General features: G+C 34.0%; 1 protein-coding gene across 3 annotated transcripts; it reads left to right on the forward strand.

The window, feature by feature from the left end:
- Positions 1-14,909: 14,909 nt before the first annotated feature.
- On the forward strand, positions 14,910-18,983 carry LOC133284099 (uncharacterized). 3 transcript variants are annotated; one of them, XR_009747858.1, is made up of 5 exons: positions 14,910-15,828; positions 15,921-15,992; positions 16,116-16,315; positions 16,457-16,598; positions 18,846-18,983. XR_009747858.1 is itself a non-coding variant. In XM_061481079.1 (3 exons), exons 1-3 carry the CDS (start codon positions 15,139-15,141, stop codon positions 16,119-16,121), a joined length of 768 nt encoding a protein of 255 aa, XP_061337063.1. In that variant the 5' UTR covers positions 14,910-15,138; the 3' UTR covers positions 16,122-16,450. The 3 variants fall into 3 exon arrangements, 1 of the variants encoding a protein (XP_061337063.1); XR_009747857.1 differs by lacking the exon at positions 18,846-18,983 and having other exon boundaries at positions 16,457-16,750; XM_061481079.1 differs by lacking the exons at positions 16,457-16,598; positions 18,846-18,983 and having other exon boundaries at positions 16,116-16,450.
- The last annotated feature ends 5,571 nt before the right edge of the window (positions 18,984-24,554 follow it).

Raw genomic sequence — 24,554 nt, forward strand, 5'->3', positions numbered from 1 at the left:
GAGCCCTCTATGGGCAAGGACCAGGCACATGGCTTGTGGAGTGCCAGTTGGATATTTATTTGATAGCATGTTTAGTGTTTTTAACACGCTATAGTTATGTTACTTTGAGATTATGGTAATTGTGTAATAATGCTAATGATTTGTATCTGATGAGCTGATAGGAGAATTATGTATTTGCTATGTATTTACTTAGATGCATGTGTTGATGATATGAACATGATGTAATTGATGTTTTAGTTTTGGGCATGCAGCGTTCATGTATGTATTGACCCTCTGAGGGGATCACAGTCCGTGTGGGACTTGTGAGATGACTGAGTATATAAACTGTGTCTATGAAGATTATATTATGGTGTGAGATTCTTATCTCCCAGATATCTGTTAAACATCCGTTATGCTGTCCGTGAGACTCTAGCAGGAATGACACTTGTTGTCATATCCGGTTAGTCAATGGCCACTAATAATGGCTAATGGGATTAGTTAGTTGTTGTATGTTTTAGATTTACGCTTACGCAATATCTCATGCGAACGCTTTTGAAAATGTTTCTAGAAAATATTTTGGAAAAAGTTAACTCGTATTTTTATAAGACGATTTCATTTTTAATAAAATCAAGTCTTCCGTTGTGTACGCTATAATATCATGCTTAACAACCGGAGTACTACAAGCTGGCGTTTTTAACATGCTATAGTTATGTTATTTTGAGATTATGGTAATTGTGTAATAATGCTCATGACTTGTATTTGATGAGCTAATAGGAGAATTATGTATTTTTAATGTATTTATTTAGATGCATGTGTTGATGATATGAACATGATGTAACTGATGTTTTAGTTTTGGACATGGAGCCTTCATGTATGTATTGACCCTCTGAGGGGATCACAATCTATGTTGAACTTGTGAGATGACTGAGTATATAAACTATGTCTATCAGGATTATGTTATGGTGTTATATTCTTATCTCCCAGATATCCATTAAACAACTGTTATGTTGTCCGTAAGACTCTAGCAGGAATGACACTTGTTGTCATATCCGGTTAGTCAATGGTCACTAATAATGGCTAATGGGATTAGTTAGTTGTTGTATGTTTTAGATTTACGCTTACGCAATATCTCATGTGAACGCTTTTGAAAATGTTTTTAGAAAACGTTTTGAAAAAAGTTAGCCCATATTTTTATTAGACGATTTCATATTTAATAAAATCAAGTCTTCCATTGTGTACGCTAAATATCATGTATGTTACCAACCGGAGTACTACGGGGTGTTACAAGGGAGCAGTTCAAGAGCTGCGACTGGTGGCTTGAATTCAGACATAATTGTAGAAAATCTGGGAGGTCCACTTAGTCCACTCATACAGGGAATTCAATAGCTGTGCAAACTGGCTATCTAAACACTCCATTAACAAGATTAAGGAGAATCTATGTATTTTCCTTAACCTCCCCACCTGACATTCAATTTTTGTTTTTTGCTGATTTCATTTCCACTTGTAAATTTCGTAATGTTTTATGGACTTAGTTTCCTGTGGGGTGTATTAACCCTATATAGCCTACCCCAAAAAAAAAAAAAAGTTTTAGGATGGGTGTGTTAGGGGTGCTGTAAAGTTTAGTCTCCAACCTATGATTCTTAAACCTTGATTTGTTTGAAAGGTTTTGGGATTTTTATTGAATTTTCTAATTTTTCCTAAAATTTGATTAATTTATGGCTGCACCTATTTTTAATTTTAAGGTCCTTACATCACCTAGATTATATACATATTAATATGCTTATTAATAAGTAGGGGTGCAAAAAAAAATCATATAAATCACATGGAGCCATGAATCAAACCAAACCACATAATAAAAAACAATATTCTTCTTGATCATTTTTCTTTAAAATCAAACTGTTTTTAAATCGGTTTAGCAACCAAATTGTAGTTTTGTAAAAGTTTATAACTAGTTTGAGAAATTCTTTACGAGGAATGTTATATTTACAAATTTTTTGTTTACAAACTACACTATGTCTTATCGGTATAAGACATAGTATAGTTTGTAAATTTGTAAAAAAAAAAAAGTTTGTCAATGTAACCATTCTCATTCTTTATAATTCAAGTTGCCCTGTTATGTAAATCACAATAAACAACTCTCTCTTTTTCCACGCACCAAGAGAAACACCATGGCTTCTCCTTCGGTTTCTCACATATAAAATCAATGAGTTGGTAAAATTGGTCCATCACTTGTTGGCATTGACCCAATTTGACGAGGATTAGGGCATGGAGTAATTCGAGGGAGAAAAAAAATCATGAATCCGACTCAGTTTATTCGTATTTTCAGGTAAGAATTTTTTTTTGAGTGACAGCCTTATTAGAGAAAGTAAAAATAATAATTAAAAGGGACATGCGATTAGTCTCTGAATAAAGACTTAAAAAGTTTAACTGGACTGGACGTATTTAATTTAAATGGAAAATTTTGACCCAATTGTGAAATGAGTTTTGTTTTAGCTACTTTAAGAAAATGAGCTCACAATTTCAATTGGCTTTCCAAAATTTCAAGCCTCGACTTCAGCATCCAATATAAAAGGGCAAATTTAGGAAGAACATTTTAACATGGACATAGAAGTAAGAGTAAAAGAAATAAAAAATGAGAAAAAAGTTAATTGAAAACGCAAAACATTATTTCATCCTTTTTGTAATCAAAAGCAAAAAAAAGTCAGAAAACCCTAGCCCCAACCGATGATGATGCATGTGTTATTGAACAAGGGTTGTACGTATTTGCTTTGGATAATTATTTTTCTAGTCTTTGTTGCTATTTGTATGATCATATCCCTATGGGTATGAGCTAAATATTTTTGAATTGGGTTGAAAGAGTACCCATAACTCATTTGTTACATGGTTTCTGTTTTAGAAATTAAATGGTTAAATTTTTAGTTTGCTTATTAAAGTTGTTATGTGCTTGCTGTAAGAAACTTCTAAATAGAATTATATGATTTTAGAACACCAAAAGATTTAGGCTTACTTGTTGAAGACATGATTCTTGATTTCTTGAAGGCTTCTTGTTTCCTCTAATGCTCTTGCAATGGAAAGGCCAGGATCTTCCTCTGCAATTCACACCACTCCCTGATTACAATCGTCGATGGGGCAAGTTGTGGAGTAACGGTTTTTTAACACATTGTGAATGCAGAGGGGACCTAGCCAAACTTATTAACCCCAGTCCCCTTCCCATCATGGGCCTATGGGTTAGGCCTACACTGTTACCTACACTAATCAATTTACAGATATCCAATCCCAAATCAAAAGGATCACTAATTAACTGGGCTTTATACTGCACCCCATGTGGATCATGACTTAGCCTGTTTTTATTAAAACAAGAAAAACTACAATTGATTGAAACCCACAATTTTTATAAAAATTTCTAACATTCTCCCACTTGGGCAAAATCAATTGTAAAATTTTAATTTAAAAAAAGAAAAGAAAACAAGTTATTTGAAAACGATTTTCGGGATAAGGACTAATTCTTATAATGTGGCCACATTTTAAGAAAACACATGATCCAAGGTGCGATATCTGAATATGACTCCATCCAACTAAAATCAAATAACATTGAATCAGGCGGTGATTATACCCTTATCGATATAAGACCTTCCAAGGTCACAAATGTTACTTGACTCCGTCGACTAGTCATTAGTGTGGAGTGTAGCAAGAAAATAGCATGCCAATGTGATCCAACAACAGCCAAACTGCTATTTTCTCTGTCAGTCCTCAAATTTCTCTCAAATGCCTTAAAGCCATAGAAATTCCATGGTTTATCAAAAACCATCATATAATCAAATATGGTGTTGACTACGTGCCCTGTAGTCCTAACAACATCATTATGTCTCAAACTCTCATTTAGTGTCAACCACAGACATGATGGTTCCAATGACACTGAGTTCCAAAGTCATGCCTCAAACTCCAATATAGTGTCAACCACAGGCACGGTGGTCCCAATGACACTGAGTTCCAAAATATTATTATCATGCCTCAAACTCCAATATAGTGTCAACCACAGGCATGGTGGTCCCAACGACACTGAGTTCCAATATATATCACAATTGATAAATATAAATACACATGTTCAAAATATGCAACAATAAATCTCAAATCCTTATCAATTGTGCAAAATAAAATTTATCTCTTAAATAAACATCAATTATATCTAAAATAAATTGTTCAACATGAAAAGAAAATAATAAATGATTCAAACTCTCACTAATCAACTAAATCAAGGAATTTACAATGCCCATATTCTTCACATGTATTTATCATTGGCCTAAATTCTTATAGAATCAGTCAATATTCTCAAGAACTAAGTGATTTACATACAATACAAGAAAAGGAATTTTTCTCCCACTGACTCATCAAATCACCATTAATAGCCCGAGAAAGTCACTGCCTCATCAGATCACCATTAATGTAAAATAAAATCCATGTTGATTTAAAAAGGATATAGAATTCAAAATCCTTCTCAAAAAGGCCTTATAGAAAATTCATTTCAAAATAAATCCATATCTTGACATTAAAAACTAAGCAATTATCTCCCACTGACTTGACAATAACTTCAAGATCACACAAAATTAATCATATCTCTCCCACTAAAAAAATATCAAGTATGTTCTCTACATTAATTATAGGCTAACATACAATGCCCTATCAAGATCATAATTCATAAAAAAATAAAATAAAATCTAGATCTCATCTTCATTATTCATAATTCGATCCAATCGATAATTCCATTATGGCATTGTTATCGTTCATATCAAAAGTACATTTATTCCATTAAATGCAATTGTATTAATTATGGGCAATCAAAGAATTTTAACAAAATAATTAACATATTATAAACATTCCTTTGAGCAGAGTATATTGATGTGGTTGTAATATATTTGATTTTCCAAGTTAAAATACTAAGCTTTAAGGTCAAAAGAGCATACTTATCAATACATTTTATGGATTAATTGTTAGTTTTTCATTTTCAATGTTATTTCTCACTCAAGTTTATATTTGGATAGGAATTTAGCATGGAAAATGAGAATTTGCGCAGAAGGAAAATTTGGATCAGATGGGCGGCACTATCAGCGCAGAATAAATGCATTTTCAGTGAAAATCCGCGCCATCAGCGCGGAAGAAGTATGATCGGTGCTGATAGCGCGGATTAATTCAAATTCAGTACAAAAACGGCGCCATCAGCGCCGATTTTCGAGCAGGAAGACAGTGTTTTGAACGCGTGCGTGCAAAATTAAAAGAGGGGATCAGAAGACAAAGACCAGATAGACGGAGAGCTTGAGGAGAACTTCTCGAGCTTTTTGCGGAGATTGATCTTGGAGATTATTTTCTCTTCCTTTTGAATTCTTATTCTTCTTTTATGAATCATTGTAATTCAGCTATGACCATGTCTTGCTAGTTTCCTTCATTGTGGGTAGGGTCACAAATCCTATGTGAACCTTTTGTATTTATGGATTGGTTTACTTTTCGCTCCTTAATTTAATTGATTTATGCCTACTCTGTGCGTATTGCTTATCGTTTATATTAAATCTGATCAGTTTAGTATTGAATGATAATCTGAGGGTTAGAACCCTAGATAGGAATATTGGGGTTTTGGTCCCAAAAGGGGGTAGGATAATAATTAACATGCGTGCTAGGAATAGACGCATTCTTGATTACAAACGTTTAATTTATCTGTGTAATGCTTGATCTCAATTGAAACATTGCAAGGAATTGGGGTTCTAATTGTGATTAAAGGGCTAAATTTGGAAGGAATTGGGGTTTAGCTAATAATTGTTTGGATGATAAATTGTTTGGTTGTTTATTTTAATTGAGCATTGTGAATCAATCCGTAGTAAAAAGTGAGAATCATAGGGCGAGTGTACTTACCTGCAATATCTCTCATATTTTTACCCAAATCATTTTGCATCATTCTCTTATTTTAAAATCCAAAAATACGTCTTTGCCTTTAATTTATATTGTTCTTTAAATCACTTGAGTTTCATATCTCGAGAGGACGTTTATAAGATATTCGCTCACAATCCCTGTGGAGACGATAACTTACTTATCACTTTATTACTTGAACGATCGGTACACTTGCCGGTTTGCATCATATATAATATACAATTACCTCACATTATTTGAAATTTTAACTCAATACAAATTTCAAAATTAATGCATACAATAACTTCCTTTGGGCAGATAATTGCAAACAATAATTTGTATTTAACAAAGAATTCTGACGATTCACAAATAATATTCTCAACAATTATACCTAAATAATATGAAAAATCTTATAGCATATATTTTCCAAATTCATATTGCATTTACTAAACTGTAATTTTTGTCACAAATTTCAATTCCCAATATCAACAATTATATATCTTAGCTTACTAATCAAACTTAATTGACAAAGTACATAAAATCTACGCTAAAATTGGGAGAGTAAATATTAACATTATAATCTATAATAATTTTCATTAATCAAAATTAAAAAAAAATCATAAATATTTTTCACAGAATCAAACATGAATAAGAGCTCATAAAATTAAGTATGAACGAGAGCAAATAATTCCAAATAAATATCTATGTATATAAAAAATTTAAAATAAATATTCCAAAATATTAATTTCAAAATGATTCAAACATGTTTTTAAATCTATTTAAAGGAACTAACATATAAATTCATTATTAAGGCAAAACAGGTTTGCATTAGAATTAACTAAAGGATAATATACACATTCAATTTAATCAAAATATTATAATGAGACCAACATAATAGTACATTCTCCTTTGGGCAGAATGCACTAACCAAGGTTAAACCAAGGCCAGAACCTCAGATGAGTTAATCAATGAGCACAACACTGGGTTTGAAAATCTATCCCCTTTGGGCAGATAGATTCCTAGACCATTGAGCCTCCAATAACTTCATCTATAACCTCAAGAAAAAGTTGCTCGGGATGAGTTAATCATTTAGTACAACAGGTTGTCATAACAAGGCCAACATAATAGTACATTCCCCTTTGGGCAGAATGCACCAACCAAGGTCAGAACCTCAGATGAGTTAATCAATGAGCACAACATTAGATTCGAAAATCCATCCCCTTTGGGCAGATAGATCTCTAGCCCAATGAGCCTCCAATAACTTCATCTACAACCTCATAGAAAATTTTCTCAATGAGCATACACTGGTTTAAGAGAGATCACCTAGACCAATGCACCTCCATTAACATCATCCCAAATAAGTTCACAGTTATAGCACACAATTACCCCATTTGGGCAGGTAATTGCATGAAATAACCAAAATAATTTCTCAAATTTTACAAATTTTTTTTTTCACAAACCAGTATAACTAATCTCACTTTGGTGGCAATTGCCCATAGCAATTAATGAAAACTCTTGCACCAAAATTAATTTTCTCTTGCCCAAAACCACAACTTGGCCCACAATAAAATGCAACATCTCTATTGATAATGAATCAAAGATAATAGTATTTCCAACAAAATTTTGCACTCAAATAATTCTGGCGGAAACATGCACCTTAATAAAAAAAATATTAGAGCAAGCATGTAAGGTTTAACACTTTCCCAATAAAGGATATTTAATACAACAATTTATTTATTTGTTTTAAATATATCATATTTAATTGTAACACCTCACAAGTACTATTTGGTGAAAATTAAGTCACTATTGGGCTTATAAGTGCCTTATGCGTAGCCTATGGATGAGCTTCACTCAAAAACCAAATAGGTGTTCTTCCCCACGAAGCAAATCAACCACAGGGAAATAAGTTGCATTCATAAAAAATAAACCCTTAACTCTAAACAAAATAGTATTCATCAAAGTTATCATGGATTCATTTATTTTTATTGATATTGAATGGAATATACGTACCTCACATGGCTACCAAATAATTTTTATTTTAAATTATTCATTCCAAATAGAAAGACACCAACAGTAATGTACATATTTTTATCCAAGTATTCACATTGATCCACAATAACAAAAAAAATATTTTTAAAACTTTCAATGAAAACCAATAAGGATCTCAAATCAAATAATAATAACATTTGTTTAAATATAAATACGCAAAGGACATACGGATTGCTCAACAAGCTCGTAACAGTATATATAAATATATTTTGTCAATTTCATCAAATAAAGGCTGCTTTCTTTTTCATCAATATTAATATTAAGAGGCGCACAACATTAGCATTCAAATTCATGGATTCACTTTCGAATATGTAATTTCAAGTTCTAGCTTTTATCCAACAAAAATTCGTTCCAAATTAAAATTGTTTATATGTAATATGTCCACTGACGTCGTTTAAACAATATCAATTGCAATGAATTAAAGTTGTGAAAATAATAGCCCCAAAAGTCATACTTTTACAACTAAAAGATAATTAGGTTTTTTTTTTTTTTATTAGAAAATAATTTATTTGGATACAACAAATTGAATCCCAAACCAGTCATCATGTTTAACTTTAAATAATTGGGTCCTAATTCATATAATTTAGGCTCTCATACCAAATGTAAGAAATTTCCAAATAGGATTATATGATTTTAGAATACCAAAAGATTTAGGCTTACTTGTTGAAGACATGATTCTTGATTTCTTGAAGGCTTCTTGTTTCCTCTAATGCTCCTGCAATGGAAAGACCAGGATCTTCCTCTGCAATTCACACCACTCCCTGATTACAACCGTCGATGGGGCAGGTTGTGGAGTAACGATTTTTAACACATTGTGAATGCAGAGGGGACCTAGCCAAACTTATTAACCCTAGTCCCCTTCACATTGGTTAGGCCTACACACTAATCAGTTTACAGATATCCAAGCCCAAATCAAAAGGATCACTAATTAACTGTGCTTTATACTGCACCCCCATATGGATAATGACTTAGCCCGTTTTTATTAAAACAAGAAAAACTACAATTGATTGAAGCCCACAATTATTATAAAAATTTCTAACACTAGCCAGACATAGAAAACTTATTTTTTTAATATAAGTGAGAATTGAACACATAATTTAATACAATATACTCAAGCTCCTCATCACTAGACCAATCCCAGTGGCTTACATAGGGAACTTACTAAGGTGTATGATTATTGAGAAATAAGCCACATCAGACCTTACATTATTGAGCACAAGGAGAGTTGTGTGAGAACTACTAAAAAAACTGGTATTAGGGACATACAAATTCCATCCCTAAAAGCCATAAATCCGTCCTTAGGGACGGAATTTGAGACAAAATAATTTTCGTCAGTGAATCCTTCCTAGCTAATTATGTTTTGGGACGGAAATTTCATCCCTAATAGGGATGAAATAAAATCCGTCTCTAACATGTGTTTTTCGTCCCTAGTGTTGACAATAATTATGAGTTGTAAAAGGTAAGAATTTGTCCCTAATAAGAATCCGTATTTTTTAATTTTTGCATATAGTTGTGCGCTTATTTGCATACTATTAGCAAGGCAACAATATGTCGAGATATAAAGGTGTTGTGAGAGAACAGATCTAAAAGAACATACCATTTTTTACAGGAGAAAAACAATATCTATGGCAGAACTTTGAACGTTGATTTTGTAACGTGGATGCAAATGCTAATCAACCAAATATTTTGAAATGAACAATGGTGGAAGGTAATCCAAAGAGCAATTCGTATGGGGTTTTATTTTTTATAGTAGGAGTGTCCAACTTGTTCATGATATGGACAACATGCATGATAGAAAATGACGTGGATTTTTGGGAAGTTTAGATTGGAAGAAGATGGCTCGAACTATGTTTAAAATCTACTAGTGTTTTTGTTCCGCTACATTGTGGAGTAAGTTTCTACGCAAAAAAGTTAATTTGATGTAAGATTCCTTTCTTGGCAAAAAAATTAGTCATGAGAAATTGTGGCTCACTAATCACTATCAAACCTTAGGCATTTAACCGTAGAGTTGAACTAGTTTTTATGAGAGAAATGAAGAATATATAATCCATTTTGCTCCTTGGTTGTGCTAATCATCTTCCTCAAAGGGATCTATCTGTATGATAGAGCAGGTTAGATAATGGGAGGTGACATAACAATTTAAGTCATGTAATAGCTTGGATATTGAGACTAGGTTAACATGCAAATCTGGAACGTATAATAAATTATATAGAATCAGAACATGAAGAATAGACACGGTTACCATTTGGCAATGTAATGGGGATTGGTTTGATTTTAAGGATGGATGAAAGGCAGGATAGGCTATGAATGATGTGATCAGTGACTCCAGTATCCATAATCCACTTAGATAAATCATTATCTAGTGTTGCCTTGCTAACAGTTGTGCAAGTAATGCGCGCAAGTATACGCGACAACAAGTAATATAGGGCTGTTATAAGTCCCAGTTATCGTTCCCACAAGGATCGTTGGCGTTTTGAAATGACTAAAATTTGTAATTGCTTAAAACTGAGTTACTATTTGAAAATAGAAGAAATAAAATTGTAAAGTAAAAAATAATCTAGAATGGACCTAAAACACTACTGTTCACTATTCTTTTAAAATTTTCTGAATTACTTTCCTTCAGTTATAAAATAAGAAGTAAGAATGAAGCAACTTAAATGACAGATGTGACAAAATTTTTGGAAACAGAATAGAGATTGAAATATGAAATAACAAAGGAAATTGGAAATCTGAGTTGATAAAGAAGTTCAAAAAGGTGGGTTGAGTTCTGGCTCTCCTTCCCCACAGTGCTTGAAAATAATTTGATTAACAAAAAAACTCATCCTAAGATTCTCAGTTAACAGAACTGTATTGTTAATTTTAATCTCTTAAAAATTATTTTATCCCAAAGTTGACCACTTCCATATCTCTATGCCAAGTGGGATTAGGACTCTTGAGACTCAGGTCCAATATTACATGAGGTCTCATTCATTTCTGAAATGAGATCCCTTAGATGATTTCTCATCTAAGTCCATGTGTCTAATGCAGAATCCAAAGTTAGTTGTTTCTCAACAACTAAATCCTAACCAAACCTCTGACATTCGGCCAAAATGCAGATAATTTTAAACATTAGAAAAAACATTAAACAACTGAGATATAAAAATTAAAACCAGAAAACCAAACGTTTAACAAGCACTGAGGTTTGGGTATCACCTAAACCCAACCTCTAAAAAGTTAGCCACTATCCATATGGATGAAGCTTACAAACAGTAACAGAGAACTACAGAAATCACAAAATAAAAATTCTAAAAACTAAATTACAGCACTGGCCTAACAACCGGCAATCTCAGTGCTGTAAAGACATGCATCAAGTTCATCAAATGAACCAGAATCTCATTACAAAACAGAACTTAAAAGAAAATAAAATAAAAATTGTTCAGAAAACAATAAAACTAAAAAACGGTAAATCAGAACCAGGAGAGAGAGACATGACTCACTCATCAGTCCCTTTTTATGGGGCTCATTTCCTTCTTTGCACGATTTTCTTCTCCAGCTCAGCAGGGGTTACGCGTTTCTCGCGCGTTGCAGGCAGGTGGTCCCCAGCAGCTCCCTCCTCAGACAATCCGAATGGAATTTTTGCTCATTTAACCCGTACGTAGACTTGCGCCCACAAATCGCTCCAGCCTCCACTCTAAAAAAGTATCCAGCTCATCCACTCAGCAAGGGGTTGTCGTTTTGACGTTTTCTGTATAAGGAAGGGGTGACTAGGGTTTGGTTAATCTCTCAATGAACCGTGGTTGAGGGTTAATCTTGACAAATAAACCGAATACAGAGAACGGTTTGGCTTTGCAAATCGATTTGTGGCAAGGAACTTTGGATGGGTGGTGTGGATTTGTGGTCGAATGATGGTCGGTCTTTGTCGCACAATGTGTGCTAGGGTTTTCTCTCAGCCCTTTTCTTCTCGTTTCTGACTCTGTCTCTTTCTTGCTATCCCTATCTCTTTCTTTCTTTAGTTTTCCTTCATCTGGGCTTTTTGATTGACAACAGGTCCAACCCATATCTTTTCTTCTTACTTTTCCTTTTCTTTTCTTCTTTCCTTCATTTCCTTATGAATGTTAACAAAATGGGCCTGTAAAATAACAAGTTTAAGCCCATTAGCACTTAAGCCCATTAAATTTCAGCTCAACATAAATTTTTGGGGTATTTTAATCACAAAAGTCATTCATTTCTCACCAATTACACTCTAAACCATATGTTCTAAGTCTCGTTAAAGAGACTTATCACCTAGTCTGGGGTTATTTGAACATATATGGTTAGTAGCATATATGGATAGTGATTTGAACATATATGGTTAGTAGCATGCACATTGGAAGTAGTCTTCTTGACGTTATGGAGAAGTTCCATCAAGTCTTGATACTGTTGTCTAGAAAGAGTGACATTTTATGAACAATTTTAAACGTCCTACGACTCATCATTATCTTGAAATAATTCTTGATATATAAAGTTTGCACGAGGAGTCTTTGGTTGTAGCCATGTGGGAAACCAATCAAACCATGCTTATGAAAAAATGTCGCAATGGTGTGGTTGTTCTTTCCATAATGAATGCACAAGCGATTATTATTGTCTTGTCCTCTCCCTGACATAATGTGTCCCCTTAATTCCTCTATTAAAAGAACTTCCACAAACATTTGGTTGTTCAATGACATTTGCTTGATTCTTAGTTTTTGAGTTAGTGATATCAAGTGTAAACTGCCTTACTTATTGAATGACCATCGAGAAAAATTTACTTAGAGCGGGTAAAGCATCGAGAAGTATAATTTGTAAGCGTACATGAGCGCATTGATCCTTAAGTCCCTATCACAAATATATGGAAATGGATCTTCTAATGTGCCAAAAAAACATGATATGGTCATGTGGGAAGATCACAACCATACAAAGGTAAATCAACGGTTATGATTTCGTAACTACCTATTTTATCATTTTTTCTCTCTCCTCTTTTTTTACCATTGCTTCACCTTTGTATAGTTATGATTCTCCACCTTACATGGTCATGTAAATTTTCACATTAAAAGATCCAGATCCCACAAATATAGTTGTCACAAACTAACGAACTCTAGATGCATGCATGAATAACTTACATGAATGTAACGTGGTGTAATAATTTATTAAAAAAATAACTGAACAAAATTAATTTGATATCAAAAAATATAGATATGAAAACAAAACAACAAAAATCTTTAAAGGCATAGGTTAAGCATAAAAATATACTTTTGATATTTCCCTTCACTTTATATTCAAATTCCTCCGACCAACATATACCTTTATAAGGAGGATAATCATAATTTTCAATGACAACGAAATTAACACCTGAAATACACACCATTCCCTTAGATTAAACTGAATTAGAAGCCATGGCTTCAAATTAACCATATACAAACAGATCATAACTTAACAAAAACCCTAACATACAATATTAAATGAGGAAGGTTATAGTTACAACTTTTTTTTTTACAACCTCTTACAACCATATCTTAGCACCGTTGATTTTCGTCAATCAACGGTTATGATTTTTGCAAATTAAATTCATTAATTAATTATTAATTCACAATAAATGATAACCGTTGATCGACAAAAATCAACGGTGTTAAAATATGATTGTAAGAGGTTGTAAAAAAAAGATTTTAAGTATAACCTTCCTCATATTAAATATATAAAAACCCTCACTGGATTTTTTAAGTGGTTTATTCTCAGTAAATTTTTAACGAAGCACACATCCAAAAGTATTGTTATGGACTCGATCCATATCTCAACTACATATCTAATAGGAGATCAAAATCTCTCTCAATCTTATCACAACAACATAATCCAAGGAGAATCAAGGAATAAGATTCTTATCCCCAACAAATAAGGCAATTATCATATCAATTAAGGGATATCTAAAGCCCAAATCCATAAAGATAAACCCTATAAATAAGAGGCTAACACACTTTAGACCTATTTATTATTGTTGTCAATATTATGCACACACTCATGTCTTGGCTATATGTCTCTTGTCTATGCATAGTGATTGGTACATTGGCTTTAAGTTAATACGATATCTCTTTTGTAGATTTCTCTGAACGCATATCTTTCCAATATAGATCCACGATTTTTCCAGGACTTAACATGTATAATCAACAAAAACAAAAAAAAAATATTGTAAAATATGCATATTTATATATTATAAATTTCCCTATTGATTAAGTATTAAAGATACTATTAGTATAATTTCGCGGTTTTAATTTTCATCATTCTTGATAATAATGTAATAATATATATATTATAGAGAAATATAACATTCGCTATTTATATTTTGAGTCCTGTATATTTTCCATGAAAAAATAAGAAATATTATAACTCGTAGTTCCTAAACAACTAGAGTTTTATAATTTATACTTTTTATTATCTTTATTCTTCTTTCTTTTCCTTCCTTAAAAACATTGTTTACCACTTTACCCATAAAGAAATAATAAGAAAAAAAAAAGTTGTAGGTAGTTCCTAAATAATTATCCTCTTTATTCCATCTCTTTATTATTTTAATAAAAAAATAATTACGTAACCCGTAACACAGATATACGACTACCAAATAAATATAAATTAGACAAAATGAACGAGAATGATAATTCAAAAAAATATATAAATAGTAAAATTAATTTTAGCATAATATATTATAATAAAAAAAATGAGCAAATCAAGTCATAGCCAATACTTTTAAGATACTAAAGCTTATAAAAAATAAAATTAAACAAATTTTATTTAATTATTTTTTGTTGTTGAATAATTTGGGTTCATATAACAATTTAATAGATTATGCAATGGGCACGAAGCGAAGACCCAATAAAAGATGGAAAAGGACTGAATGGAGAATATGTAGAAAAATAAAGGGTAAAAGAGGTGAAGAGTTTGGAATTAGAATATTTAGAAATAAAAAGAAGAAACAACACTCCATTCTTCCATACAAGTATAGTTGTTATTGTTGTTCTTGTTGGCCTTGCAGGCTGCGCAGTTCCTCTTTCTATAACTCAAAGAAAAGAAGAAACCACAAACCCCCCCTCTCTTCTCTCTTCTCTCTTCTCTCTTCTTAGGGTTTCTCTTTTCCTCCCTCACATTCATTCTCTAACCTCTACACGACACCGTTTCCAAACAACCCTTAGCTTTTGAGCCCACAATTAGGTGAGTGCTGTTGTTCTGTTCTCAATGGCCACCGCACCACCACCGCCACCTCCGCCACCACCGCCGGTGAAGTCACAGCCACTTCACAACTTCTCCCTCCCCTTCTTGAAATGGGGTGCGAGCGGCAAGAACCACACCAACTCCAACCACCACCGTTGTCGCCGCCCTCCCGTTCTCTCCGATCACGCATCCGAACCCGAATCCGATCTCGACTCCCGACCTCACCGGGTCGGATCCAGAACCGCCAGGAACCGATTCACACTGCCTTCGTTCTCCAACAAGCAGCACTCGCCTCCCGAGAGAGGAGTCTCCAACGACGAAACCGGAGAGAGAGAGCGAGAAGCTGAGCACGTAGCAGAAGCCGCCGAAGCCGAAGAGACAGTGCAGAAGCCGTGGAATTTGAGGCCACGGAAACCGGCGCACGCCAAGGGCACGGTGGAGATCGGAACCGGAGCTTCAAGGAATAATAATAATAACAACAGTGGAGAATTGCAGGAAGCGGTTCATCACCACAACGGCGGAGAGAACCCTGCGCCGAAGTCGCTCCGGTTGAGGGGTTTCGCTGAGACGCAGTGCACGGAGAGGAAGGAGAAGAGGAAATTCTGGATCGCTCTTTCAAGGGAAGAGATCGAAGAAGACATCTTCGTGATGACTGGGTCAAGGCCCGCTCGTAGGCCCAGGAAGAGGCCCAAGAATGTTCAGAAACAAATGGATGTATGTATGCTTTCTACTTTTCTATCTTCCTTCATTATCAATCTCTCTTTGTTTTTTTGTTTTTTTTTAACCTTGTTTGTTCAATTTTTCAGTGTGTTTTCCCTGGCTTATGGTTAGTGGGGATCACTGCAGATGCTTATAGGGTCGCTGATACACCAGCAAAGGTTCTCTCTTTCCTTCTGTTTATGATTGTTCTTCTGTGTTTCTGTTCTAGATTTGGTTTATAAAATTTTGGTGATTTTCTTTTGATGGGGAAATTGATCACTTGATTACTTTGATTCTTGCAGAGGTAGAGAGGCTGTGGATCGAATGGAGGTATAAACGACGCGCTGAATTTTGTAAAGAGAAAAGGGAACGTTGGAGTGGAATGAAAAGAACAAAGGATGCTATTTTGGTTGATTGTGTTGTTTCCCGGCGCTAGGCTTTTTTAGATGCAAGGGGCAACTTTAGTTGGTTTTACTTGTTCATCTCTTCTTAGTCTATCGCTGTAAGCATAGAAATATATAAATATAGATAGATTAATTAATAGAGTCAAAAGTACAATGTTGATTTTCAGAGCTTTTTGTTTTATGGGGTTTTTTTTTATTGAATTAATTCTGATACATCAACTGCTTTCAATGTTTGACAGGCTTCCCTACATCGTTGGGGGGCAGAGTAGCAACCATGTAGTTAATTTGCAAATCCCTCAACTCATTACTGGGTTTTGTTATTGGAGGCACTACTTGCTTCCTAGCTCCTGAAGAGGCCTTTGTCTGAAGAAACCTGATGAGGTTGAAAGCTAATACAATGACTGCATGCTTTCTTTTCAACTATTCGTATGCCTATATGTTTTCATATTGTTAATTTCATTAATGCGCTCCTTCAAATTTTGCATTGATAATCTCAATCATGGCCATCATTAGACAAGCAAAATCTTTGACATCAATGGTTTAATATTCGTCTATTCTGATTATAACCAACCAACCAAATGATATCCATCTTTAAAATTTTAGAATTAGTTGAGAATAGTCAAGCACTATTATATCAAGAGTCATGCTATGAATTGGTTTATTTACTTAGTTTTTCCCTTTTGGGGTTGTTTGTTTGACACTTGTGAAATTTTGCCCCCTAGAAAATAACTGGTGTGGTGCCTTCTTTGAAATTCAACAACTTAAAAATATTGGTTGTGGATTCAAAGTTGGATATAAGATTGTGCTGTTTTCTCCAATGTGCAATACATTGCTCATTTTCCAAGAGAGGAGAGGTCTCCAAAGTCTTAAACCATCACCTAGGGTCTGTTTCCTGACTGATCTCAACAAGAATTTCAATGTTTTTATACCATTAATTTATTTTTGCCTTAGAATCTTTTTCACAAGCTGCAAATTTCATGTATTAATTGATTAATGAGGACTGAATACTGATGCACTCTTCCATTTTACTTGGCAACAATCAAAATAAAACCTAGTTGCTGCATCACCTTATGGCACTAGTTCACCAACCATAATTGGAGTGTATACTTCTCTCTCTTGTTTAGGATGAAGAGCCTAACAGCTACTTAGCTTTTTGTCTGTCGTTGAATCTGGCTCAGCAGAAATTCAATTTGCATATAGTAGTTTAGTTTGTTAGCACGTGTCCTTCCATTATAATAATTCTGTTTTCTGCATTTTGCGAAAGATCTGAAGGATCAAGATTCAGGATGGAGTCAGGTTTGTGTGTCATTCATAAATCAAGTGGTTGCCAAAGAAACGTCTTACATAATTCATGCCATATGCACTTTGGCACATTTACTTTTCACTGGGTTTGGGATACAGCAAGTGTTTCCCTGTCTGGCTCAGGGTTTCAGTTGATAATTGAGCTAGTAAAACAAAAATTGCGCGTTGAGTGGAATTGATCAAATGAATGATTGATTAGCCTTTTGTACTTGTTTCCTCCTTTCGAATATCTTCTACAAATGATTCATTTTTGTATATGGCCGTGAGTTTTTGTAACGTTAAAGATACATGTCTGTCTTCTTTTTTTGTGTGACGGACAACCTTAGCCAGGTCTCGAGTGTGTTGTATGCTTGCAGCAATCGTTTTACTTTCTGACCTGGTGGAAGGATTTTGATCTCTGTTCTTTTGTTTTAATTTTGGCCATTAAGCTGATTCTAAATCATAGTTTCCTTTTTTTTTTCTTCACTTGAAGAATTCATGATATCCATTGATCCACACATTGGTGAACAATGCGACTATAGTCATTGACCCGAAGCTCTGTTGTCCAATCAGTTTTTGATACTGTTTTTGACTAAATTGGGGAACTAATATTCGCTAATTAAATGATCTTTGTTATTTGTCATAGCTAATCAATTAATGTTGCTGCAATTGTCTTTGCATTCTATTTTAGGCTTTTAGGCTTGTTATCGTCTTTCACTTTAAAGTTTAAACCCAATTCCATTTATCATCATTAATTTATTATTAGTGTTCCTCGAAAGTGAGTGGAATCTTGCTGTGACCTTATTGACTTTATAGGGTTAGTCCACTTATTCACGAGTCAAAATGAGATGTCCGTTTTCTAAGAAACAATGTAGCTTAATTTTACCATCGGAGCCAGTTTTTTTTTATTTTTTTGGACATACAAATTTTAAAATTCATAATTAAAATAAAAAAATTATATAATTTAATAAAAGGTATGATCAACAAAAACAAAAGAAAGTGTTCTAACATATTTTATATATTGCAAATTTCTGTATTGACTAAGTATTAAAGGTACTCTTAGTATTAATTTTTTGATTTTTTAGCATTCTTGATAATAATGTAAGATGTAATGCCTTTTGTGAACCCAGTTTGTTACTTCTTATCGTATTGTAATATCTTTCTCGCTGGAAGCTTCTCAGGAGTAGTTTTTTGTTCGTGCTTCATCTCTTTTGCATTGACAATCACTTTTCGCCCTTGTCAGTGCCTGGGATGTAATATGCCCATCCGCTTCTGCTTGGTTTGTTCTCGAACCACTGAGAAAGAGGCTCATCTCTGATACTACTTGTAATGCTTGACCACTTGCAGGCAAGGAAGCACGGACACTTGTAAAAACAGGAAGAGTTGGGTCCGACACGCTCCGACACGGCGACACGCTCCGACACGGTGTCGGACACGCGGTTGACTTTTTCCGACACGTTGACCATTCCGACACGCGAATTTGACCGTGTCCGACACGGTCAAATGGCATTTTCGTAATTTTTTTTTTTTTTTTTTTTTGTTTAAAAAATTTATTTTTTTTAAAAGTTAAAATATATTAATAAAGCTTCCACCTGATCATATTAATTTTATCTTTTTGTCTTTTTTTCCCTTAAGTAGATAAGAGATCATCTCAGCATCATTGTTGTCAATTCCTATCACGCTCTTGTTGTATCTTCTTCTTTCTGATCTCTCTCTAATATGATTTGATCTATCTATCTGATATTATATATCTCTCTCATCCCAGTTCTTATTTATTTTATTAAAGCTTCCATCTTTATAACGTGTTGATGGGTATTACTAATTTAATTTCATTTTTTTGTTAAATTATTAAATATTAAATGAAATATACCATATATAAATTTAAAATATTATTTAATATTAAAACGTGTCCCAACGTGTCGAAATCCATAATTTTTTAGGATTGACGTGTCGGAGTGTCGTGTCGTGTCGTGTCACGTGTCGCGTGTCGTATCGGTGCTACATAGCTTGCAGGATCAATGAATGTCCTTACAAACCAACAACAGACTTTATAGTGTGCTTTGTCCTCACTCACACAATTTCAGAATTGCTTCATGTCTAGCACGTTTAACTACGGAGTTCTTAAGTTATGTGTAATACCTTATATGCATCCGGTTATGTTATCATCAATTATGATATTAAGTACAGTTATAATAATAATAGTTCATTTAAAAATACGAAGAAAAAAAAATTATTTAATAACGTTCGCACTTTTAAAACAACTGTATTAAAACATTTTACAAGTTGTGATCATAACTCAAAACTTATTGCAGAAACATAAATACTATAGCTTAACATCATATAACATGGGTCTAAAGTTGCTAGGTGGTTCCCATAAACTAATAAAGTATAGTTACACAATTTGACGTTTTTTCAACATAAGGTACATGCGATGTTATTTAAATTGCAAACAATTCACCCTACCAAAAATAACCAACTTTTGATATGTTAACTAGACTCTTCTAGCTTTCCAACGAGGTATCCCAAGCCTCAATTGGAGTTGTCAAGTCCCAGGAATAATTGTCGCAAGTTAGACAAGTAAAACTGTTAACAGACTCAAAATAAGGCACTCAACATCCCTCACTGTTTCTGTGATTCCAAACAATCTAGAAGTCAGATTGCTCTCAAAATTTAATATGTTGTGGGGTACACCTTTAGTTTTAATTTGATATATCATAAGCCTAATTTGAGTAAGAAATGAGGGATATATGAATTTTTGAAAACCACGGACAGAGGTTGCATCCTTCAGCGCGAAACAGAGAAGTCCGCCTTCATTCAAAAACTAGGAAGGTTCTACTACTTATAATTGTCCCATATTTTAGGACAACAAAGAGGACATCTTAAGCTTTAAAATAATGTATGGCACGCCTCAATTGGACGATTTTGAAGGGAGATATGGTCTCCCAACGTTAGGTGTAATTCTGACCACTTTCCTAGAAATCTGAAAGTATCTCCTTTATTTTATTAACTATTCTCACTTTATTCAAGTATGTTCCATTTTTCCAAAGGATACCTAATTAATCATAGAGTGACACAAAAAGGTTCAACATACCTTGGTGATCTTACAATCCAGCAATGTACATCAATTTACATCATTACTTAAACCTTAAGTCATCATCCACAACTTACTTGACTTACAAGTTATGCATTATTATACTAATCAACTTCCACTTAATCAATTATCATCATTCCTATTTCATACTCATTATCCAATTGTCATCCATTGTAATTATACAATATTAATATCTAAAATAGGTATATTGTATTACAAAAAAAAAATAGGTATATTGTCCTTCCATCACATACATCCAATATTACATACATAAGATCCTCAAGTGGTACAATCAACATTACATCAACTAAACAAATATAACTATTACATAGTCATTGATGCCTCCACAACATGTTACCACATAACCAAAATAATAAGCTCACGACTTAGATACCAAAAGTATGAACAACCCTAAGCATGGCAATACATCTCTTGCAAGACCAATATTCATGCACTAAGCCATAATATCAAATGAGCATATACAATAAATCATGTGTAAATATCTCCCAAAATGCTATGACAACACTCCAATGTCCATATCCGACGCCTTAGATGGGCCTCTTGCCCAAAGCTTCTCCAGCAACACTAGTGGTACCTGAAATGTAATCCCCATAATGCGGGGTGAGATTTGACAATCTCAGTAAACCAATGATCTTGGAGGGTCATTCCTTCCAATGGCTCACTCAATGTGCATAAATCGTAATACAACCATAGCATGATATACATTTAACCAGCATACCACAGTCCCACATGGAGGTCATGATACCATACTCATATGGATTCCACAACACATTCATAACCAAATATCTCGATACCAAATTTTCATGGAGGTCATATACCATACCCACTAATCTAAGTCCTTTCATCATTTTCACTGTGGAGATCATTTACCATACCCATACCAAATCACCAATTCAAAGAGGTCATTAACATACCCATATGGAGGTCTTTTTTCCATACCCATTATGGAGGTCATTCCCATACCCATGCTAAAATACCAACTCACAAAGGTCATTAGTCATTACCATACCCATATGGAGGTCATTTTACCATACCCACTATGGAGGTCATTATCATACCCATGGAAGGTTGCATTTACAATTATCTACTAGCCAAATATCACAATTACACATAGCATATTATCCATACAATTATCACACAATTCAATTCATAATGCATGATCATGTTATAGAAAATATTACAATCAATCACACTTCCAACTATTCCTCCCAATGGAGCATGGTGGACCACACAAGGAGAATAACCTCTGAATAAGAAGTTGACCTCAAGTAGGTTCCTCCAATGCCTAGCTCACTTGAATCACATGAAAGCCAACAACCTCACTTTTATAAAATAGCCTACAATATAATCATTCAATAATTACAAACCAAATCACACAAGATTCATCAACCAATGGCTATCAATCTAATTACGCACATAATCAAGTAAGTTAACAACTTACCTATATCCCTTTGGTCAAAGGCTTCCTAGAGAAGGCTCCAAGCTCAATCCATTACAATCGGGTTCGAGGGAGGTAACCTACATTAATCACATCATAATATGATCAACCACATGCTTGATAAAACACAAGCAAAACACAAAACAATAACTCCCACATAACCCTATTTTTCGGTCGTTAAGCTCCAAAGTGTATCCAATTGTGTTTTAGTCCAAACCAACCAATCTCATTGCTTCATTAATCTTCCACACACTATGGCACACTATAATCACACTCCACTATAATTAACAACAATTTCCATCCCAATTTTGCCACAATGGCCGAGGGGTATACCAAAGGAAATCCAATGAAGATTTTTCATGAATTCAACACTACAACCATTGTTTAGCCCCTTCAACCAGCCTATCAACACAACTACACTTCATCTATCACCCAAAATACAATCTTACAACATCTTCCCTAAAAATAACCCTTAAGGCCGAGGGTGTACATGGTGAGGGCCAAGGGAATTTCTCAACAATTCTCATGCATTAAACTCTTATTCAACTTCATTATCAAAGATTCAAACAACTACCAATCCAATTACACCATCCATCAATAACCTCTTTCACAAGCCATCAATTCTTCCATCATGAAAGTTTTCCTAAGTGTCCTCACATAATCACTTAAAATTTTATTGAATTTCTACCAATCATTTGTCCATACAAACATTAAATTCCAAAAGGACATGGTCATTAAACCTCTCCAACCACATTCACCGACAACACATATGCATTAGGGCATAAAATTTCGATCCAAAGGAAAAACTCAAGGGGAATAGAAACACTTGCCAACAATGAGTTCCTAAGCCTCCAAGGATGAGGTTTCAAGTGTACAATAAGTTCCAACAAACTTCCAAGGTCATGAAAATACTTCAAAATCGTCACTTTCCTAAGCAAGGATCTCCTCACACAATGATCCTCACTCAAAATAAGGGTAGCGATGTGTTCTTCTCAAGATTTTACACAAGTTTATCTTTGAAATCACTCAATTTGGTGGCCTAGAACTTAAGTTATGTTTATTTAAAATTTTCAAGCTTTTCTTTTTCACCAACCATGGAGGGGGCTCAATTTTGAGAGAGAAAAGGAAGGAAGACGAGTTCAGATTTCTGATTTCACATGTGCTCATTTAGTCACTTAAGTGATGTGGGCCCTCTATGTGCAATTAATAAACTAACCCTCACTTAAACAATCACTCAACACATTAATCTTCAATTAACTCAAGAATCATATCTTAAATCAAAATTTTAACATTCATCAAACTCCATTAAAATTACTTTAATAGATGAATCTGAAATTTTTCGGTAATCGCATATAATTACGATTTTACCCTTAATTATGTACTTTCATCAAACTTCCCCAAAAATCACCAAATAATTCAAATAATTATTTTTCTTGGTTTGAATTACCTCTTTCAACATATATCCATTCCTAAGACAGTAATCTCATTTCTGAGTTTCCCGGTAGAATTATATCACAGTATTTTACCTATTAAAAATTACATTCATCAATTTTCTCAAAACTTACTTATCTTTTCCAAATTTCGTTCTGAATCCAATTCCATCATTATTTTCATCAAATAATGTCTAATTATATCAGTTTGTAGGTTAAGGTTATGTATTTGCCAAATTACCATTTTACCCTTCGTATGTATTTTCACTCGAAATTCAAGATTCTCACTAAACAAACCCTCTATCCCAGAATTTAACCTTTACTATTGTATTTCAAATATGTGAGGTGTTATATTATAGGTTACCGAAAAGTATATGCATCTTGTTAGTATAGGTAGTACCTATTATTTCCTTTAAGTTATCCTCAACTATATAGTGCCATATATGCAAAACTTTGGATCTCTATCGTTCAGGTGTTGATTCGATTCATTCATGTATCCCTCCTGCTGAAGCCTGCTAGGAGTCGTTCCTTATCTGTGCCTCTTCTCTTTTGCACCAGCGATCAGTCCCCACCCTCGTCAGCGCCCAAGATGTTATATGCCCACCAGCTTCTGCTTGATTCGTCCTCGAACCATACCGTACTCTGATACCACATATGATGCAAACTTGCAGGATCAACGACTTTTCCACAAACCAACAAAAGACTTTATAGTGTGCTTTGTCCTCACTCACACATTTCCTGAGAAACTTCCTATGAGGTCACCCATCACATAATTGCTCTAAGTCAAACACGTTTAACTATGGAGTTCTTAAGTTATGGACTATCAAAAAGTAGATGCATCTCGTTAGTATATATAGTACCTATTATTTCCTTTAAGTTATCCTCAACTTTACATTCCCATACCTCAATCTCTGGACCCTTTTGTTCATGTGTTGATTCGATTCCTTCATGTACTCCTATCGCTGGAAGCCTGTCAGGAATCTCTCATTGTCCATGCCTCATCTCTTTTGTATCGACGATCACTCCCTACCCTCATCAGCAAGCTAACTCGTGATCAAGAAATTAGCTTGACCCAA

This window comes from Gastrolobium bilobum, unplaced genomic scaffold (assembly GCF_033153095.1).
Source record: "Gastrolobium bilobum isolate Gb01-03AN ecotype WA unplaced genomic scaffold, APGP_CSIRO_Gbil_v1 utg6668, whole genome shotgun sequence".
NCBI lineage: Eukaryota > Viridiplantae > Streptophyta > Magnoliopsida > Fabales > Fabaceae > Gastrolobium > Gastrolobium bilobum.

Excerpts from the sequence above, each read along its gene's own strand:
- LOC133284099 (XM_061481079.1), top strand. The coding sequence starts at position 15,139 with ATGGCCACCGCACCACCACCGCCACCTCCGCCACCACCGCCGGTGAAG. Across the intron at positions 15,829-15,920 it reads ATGTTCAGAAACAAATGGAT|TGTGTTTTCCCTGGCTTATG; the intron begins GTATGTATGCTT and ends TCAATTTTTCAG.